Raw genomic sequence first — 5,054 nt, 5'->3', positions numbered from 1 at the left:
AATTGATAAAGTACAAACATATATCTAATGAAGGTAGCTAACTACAATGTAGCTCTCATTTTAAATTCAAATATACAAAGTGCATCAAAGGTATGGCCCAAAAAATTATTTTGTAGAGAAAAATTAATCTTTTGATAGATGCGCCAAAGCTATTAAAGGAAATTGAATTAAGATTGTTCTCCCCACAATCTATGAAATTTCTTTGGCTAGTGATTTCCATTATTTCAAAACAAAAACCACTTTTATGAATTTCCAAAATCGTTTATCTATTTGAATCTTGGTGGAGACATACATCATACAACATTCAAACGAATTAGACTTATCTTTTAAAAGTTATGATCAACTTGTATGTCATTTCAAAAAAAAAAATCTTGAATAAGCTAAAGGTGACACTTTCTCTTAGATTACATTTCATTATTTTTTATGACTCAGTACCTCATTGTCGACATCATCATGGTCGACATAGACCACATCGATGGAGTCTATGTCAACGACGACGACGATGAGGGTTTGGCACAAGGGGTACTGGGTGTTGAGTTATTGTGTGGACGACAGTAACGACGATGATGACACTATGACTGAATGCCGGAATCTTCTAGCGGTGTCGATGGTAAGGGGTCTGCAACCAACGACGAAACTAGGTTGAGGTCTGTTGCCGCTTCACAACTGAAAACGCTAGCTGTCTTTGCTAAAAATGTCGTTCATACTGGTTGAAAACACCGATCATCATGGCTGAAAACGCTGGTCATTATGGCTGAAAAACGTTGGTCATCATGGCTTGTCCTGCTGAGAAAACGTTGTGTTGCTACTAGCTTCTACGGAACGGCTTGGTGCCCTACAAATTCCCTGGTTCTCTGGCTTCTACAAGCACCCTATGGGCTACTTAACACGTTGGAAAGGGGGAAAAGGGAACAAACCGAGCACACTCTACACTTGCCTCTCTATAGCCGAGGATAAATTCCGCACCCCTAGCCACACATAATCACATACAAACACACACTATCTGCCAATCTCCCATAGACCGACTCACCTACGAGCAATCACGACTACACACACTCGACCATAACCACAAACATTTGTCAACAAACCACCATCCCACACTTGTGCCCACTAATACATACACTCATCCCAATACTATAAACACACTCACACAGGGAGGCGACACATGCCTCAACCACACATATAATTGCTCACTCAATCATTCTCTCCCTCCCTCTTTGCTCACACACACACAATCCCGAAGCCAATGCTACCACGGGCATATGGCAAAAGACGAGACGTAGATGAGATCGATGGAAAGCTCGACAAAAAACACAAACCAACTATGTATCACATCAACACAATCGCAATACAATGATGGCAACTGTCAATTGCGTGCTTTGGTGCAACCTGGTACCCTTCCTCGGCTTTTGGAGATTATCCCTGCTCATGTTTCCTCTTGTACTCTCTCCTTCGTGCTTCCATGTGCCTTGGCGTCTAGCTATCCGCAGCTTGCAGCGGCACCTTTTCAATTTATGGGCATCCCCGACATGCTAGCCCTTTGCATAACAACTCCCTCCAACCAGCACGCTCCCCCAAAACTTAACATGGATTTGTGTTACTCTGCTCACGGTACCTTTCTTTCCACACTAGTCGACCCCTTCCACAAGTGGACGCCCCTCCTCTATCCACCAGATGACGCTCTTCCCTCTCGCCTTATGCAGCCCCTGCCACCTCATGCGGCACCTCTCTGGCTGCTTCTTTACTTAGTGATGGCCTTGGATGGACCCCCCTTGGTCACAGCCTTGAGCCTCCCTTGCTGGCGGTCTCTTCACCTTCTCAGTGTTGGCCCCTTCTTCATGGATGCCTCTGTCGGTTTTGCAACCCGTCGTGACTCCAATAAATGCCCCCTTGGTCTTCCCAAGCTCCACACATGCAGCTCCGCCGTCCTCAAAGGCACCCCCTCCGTACTGCTTGCTCCAGGACGCCCGCGGATTTTCCTAGTCCTCCTTTCTCGCTGCTCGGCCAGCCCTTGGCTAGCTCTCATACACCTTGAATCATATTTACTCTCTATAGCATCCTCCCTGTAGCCATTAACTGCAACCCCTCCTATCACTTCTACGGCCCCCTACAGCAGCCCAATCAAACATCGTCCGCCTCTGTCCAAAACTGGCCGCCCTCCCATGGAAACCTCCAAGTGGCGCTACTTTCCCATGCAAGCTACAGAGCCCGCAACCCTCCTTCTAGCGCTCTCAGACTGCCACCTCTGCAGCTAACGCCATCTCTCTCCTTATGGCCCTCATTTTTTGCTTTTGCATGGCCACCAGGTGGCACCACTTTCCCTGTGCTGCTCGTTCTCTATTGCAGGCTTTTTTCAAAAGTTCTTTTTTTTTAAAAATTGTAATGGAATCCAACCTGACAAGACCTTCAAACAGACATTCATATCTCTCAAGGTGTCCTCCTCCTTCACAACCTCCCACTCATCTGCTGTCATCTTACTCAATATTGCCAATTTCACTTTGTGTAACTGATTGCAAATGTCTCGCACAACTGAATGTTGAAGATTATCCAAATCGTTATATAGGTTTGCCAAGACAATGTCACCACATACTACCCAAGGTGGAGGGTAACCTGGAAATCCAAGCTTTACTAAACCCTTCCGAACTTCATCATCTTGCATTTTATAGACAATGTTGTCTCCACTTTCACCACAAGGTAGAAGGAAACATTTATGTTTGAGGTTAGAAATTGACTTTATTTGCAAGGTCCTGTTGTGGAGTTCCAATGCTGAAATTACCTTCATACCGGTGACTTCATTCCTTGGCAATCCATCCAGTTCTTCTCCATTGTTGGCAAAATTTCCAACAAAGAGTACTTCAATGTTGTGGTGGCTCTCATGAAAAAAGAACTTTCGAATTTCGCAAAATCCAATACCTTCTTGCTGGTTGCAAAAGGCTATCACATTGTCATTGACACTGTATTTTTCTCCCTTAAAAAACACCTTACTAAATGTAGCAAGGTCATGAACAAATAGATCAGACCTCCAAAAAGATTCAAGATATGATCTTTCAAAATCAGCCATAGACCTGGATTTCCTTTTTTTTGGACCCACAAGCACTCCCTTTGCATCCAAAACATGTTTGCATGGACAAGGATCTAGAAGATCGCATGCTTGGAAAAGATCTAGTGCTACTTTCTCAGAAGTTGCAACAAGGACACCTTGTTTGTGCCATTCTTCACATGAAAGACTAAGATCTCTATCAAAAAGAGTACCCTTTGGCTTTTGCAAACAAGTATGCATAAACACTAATAGTCGCTCTTGTGGTTGCAAGCCATCTTCTTCTACCTTTATATTTTGTCTTGTCTTCGTAAACAAAACCCTTCTATGATGATGAGCATACGTCATTTCATTTGCCTTGTTATTGGTGGGTATAGAAACAACCCCATTCACAGCTCTTTCGTATCTATAACACCACATACCATCATGTCCACCAAATTGTAGTATGTCATCAAGCATTTCTGCATTTCCTACAATCACATTTACATTGAAAATTGTTTAGCTATTTATACTCTCAAGGTACACCAAACTGAATTTAGAGCTTCAAAACTTATGAAAGCTGATTTTCAAATTGAAGGTCTTCTTACGAGCAACATGCTCCAAGGGAGAAGCATTCGGTCCAAAAGCCTCTTCTGATCTTATTCGCCATGATAGTAGTAACTTTTGCACCACTTCAAAATCTTGTTGTGACCAGACATGAGACCTTGTATAGTTGTAGAAGATATGAGCAATATCTATCAGCAACATTCCAAGGTCCTTCATCTCCCTGTTGATGCTTGTCACCATGTTCAATATATGGGGTAGACACCACATTACAAACTTTTGGTGCTCCTCGGCTATAAACATGTTATGATGCTGGCTTGGATTGAATGAAGGCCATCGCCCTTGATTCTTGTAACTTTTTGGTACTGCGAAGATAGCCTCTTGGGTACATGTATCTATGAGTTTCTTTTGTTGATTGTGTTGATCCATCAAAAAGACTCTTTATATACTTTTTGAAAAGATTCAATGCAAGAATATGCATAACATCATAAACCAAGTCCTTGATGATATCAAAACCATAAAGGTCATATAACACCCATAAACAAGATTCACCTATAAGGCGAGCACTTGCAAGTTTTTCCTCTTTTCCTTTCTTTGTGGACTCTCGCTTTGAGAGACCTATCGCTTCATACATTTGATCGACCTTTCTTTTGGGGGCTGGATTTCGACCTTGTAATCTATTTTGATCATAAATATAAAAAGGGATTCTTCCTTGTTGGCTCACCTTGCTTGTTACTGGACAATCTCTACGACAACCATTCTTTCCGCCATCTTTTAATAAACCCAATTTACACTACGCAGGATGATCTCCTGTCCAAAACATCAATAATGATCGCAACCTACACTGACCTTGGTCATCATTAAAAAGCCCATCTGTAATAAGTTGTGTCGGATAGCAATATTGCACCATAAATCCATCCACAAACGAAGATACGAGTTCGTTTATTAGAGGAGTCAAAAAATATTGTAAAATGTCTCCATGTCTTTGTTATAACTGAATCAAGCTGAATGGAATAAAAAGAAGAGCTAGAGGACCAATTTTACTGCCTTTTATTGCATTGACAATGCACATATCCAGAATTCCAACCTCCTTTTGTTTAGTTTTTGCAGCTTGAAATCCATCCCAATGACAAAATACTGCAAAATTCCTTGGATCCCCCTTCAAGCCACAATCATAAAGATAAAATTATTTTGTAAAAGAGACATCTGCAAGGCTAAAATTACATCCAATAGAAATGAATTAAAACTATTAACATTTGCATCAATTGTTGGTATGCAAACTTACAAAAATAGAAAGAAACAGATGCATGCAATTTATGAAATCATAAAATTTGGCCAGCTCTTAAGATTCAAGACTAATCACTATATCACCACAATATGGAAAAGATTCTTACCTTTGACATTTGTTGCTGTTTTTGAATCCATCCCCTACATTTTGTGCATCGAAAGGCATACTCTTTTTCTTGAGCATTCC

The 5,054-nt window shown here is 41.5% G+C and overlaps 1 protein-coding gene across 1 annotated transcript; it reads right to left on the bottom strand.

Moving 5' to 3' along the window:
* Positions 1-1,810: 1,810 nt before the first annotated feature.
* Positions 1,811-3,823, bottom strand: LOC147436794 (uncharacterized). The gene is made up of 3 exons (XM_086485779.1): positions 3,625-3,823; positions 2,405-3,507; positions 1,811-2,107 (listed from the first exon to the last, which is right to left on the bottom strand). Exons 1-3 carry the CDS (start codon positions 3,821-3,823, stop codon positions 1,811-1,813), a joined length of 1,599 nt encoding a protein of 532 aa, XP_086341905.1.
* Between the last annotated feature and the right edge of the window lie 1,231 nt (positions 3,824-5,054).

Source organism: Adiantum capillus-veneris, chromosome 17 (assembly GCF_014529385.1).
Source record: "Adiantum capillus-veneris isolate H3 chromosome 17, ASM1452938v2, whole genome shotgun sequence".
NCBI lineage: Eukaryota > Viridiplantae > Streptophyta > Polypodiopsida > Polypodiales > Pteridaceae > Adiantum > Adiantum capillus-veneris.
The sequence above is the reverse complement of the archived record's forward strand: the minus strand, read 5'-3'. Positions and strand labels throughout refer to the sequence as shown.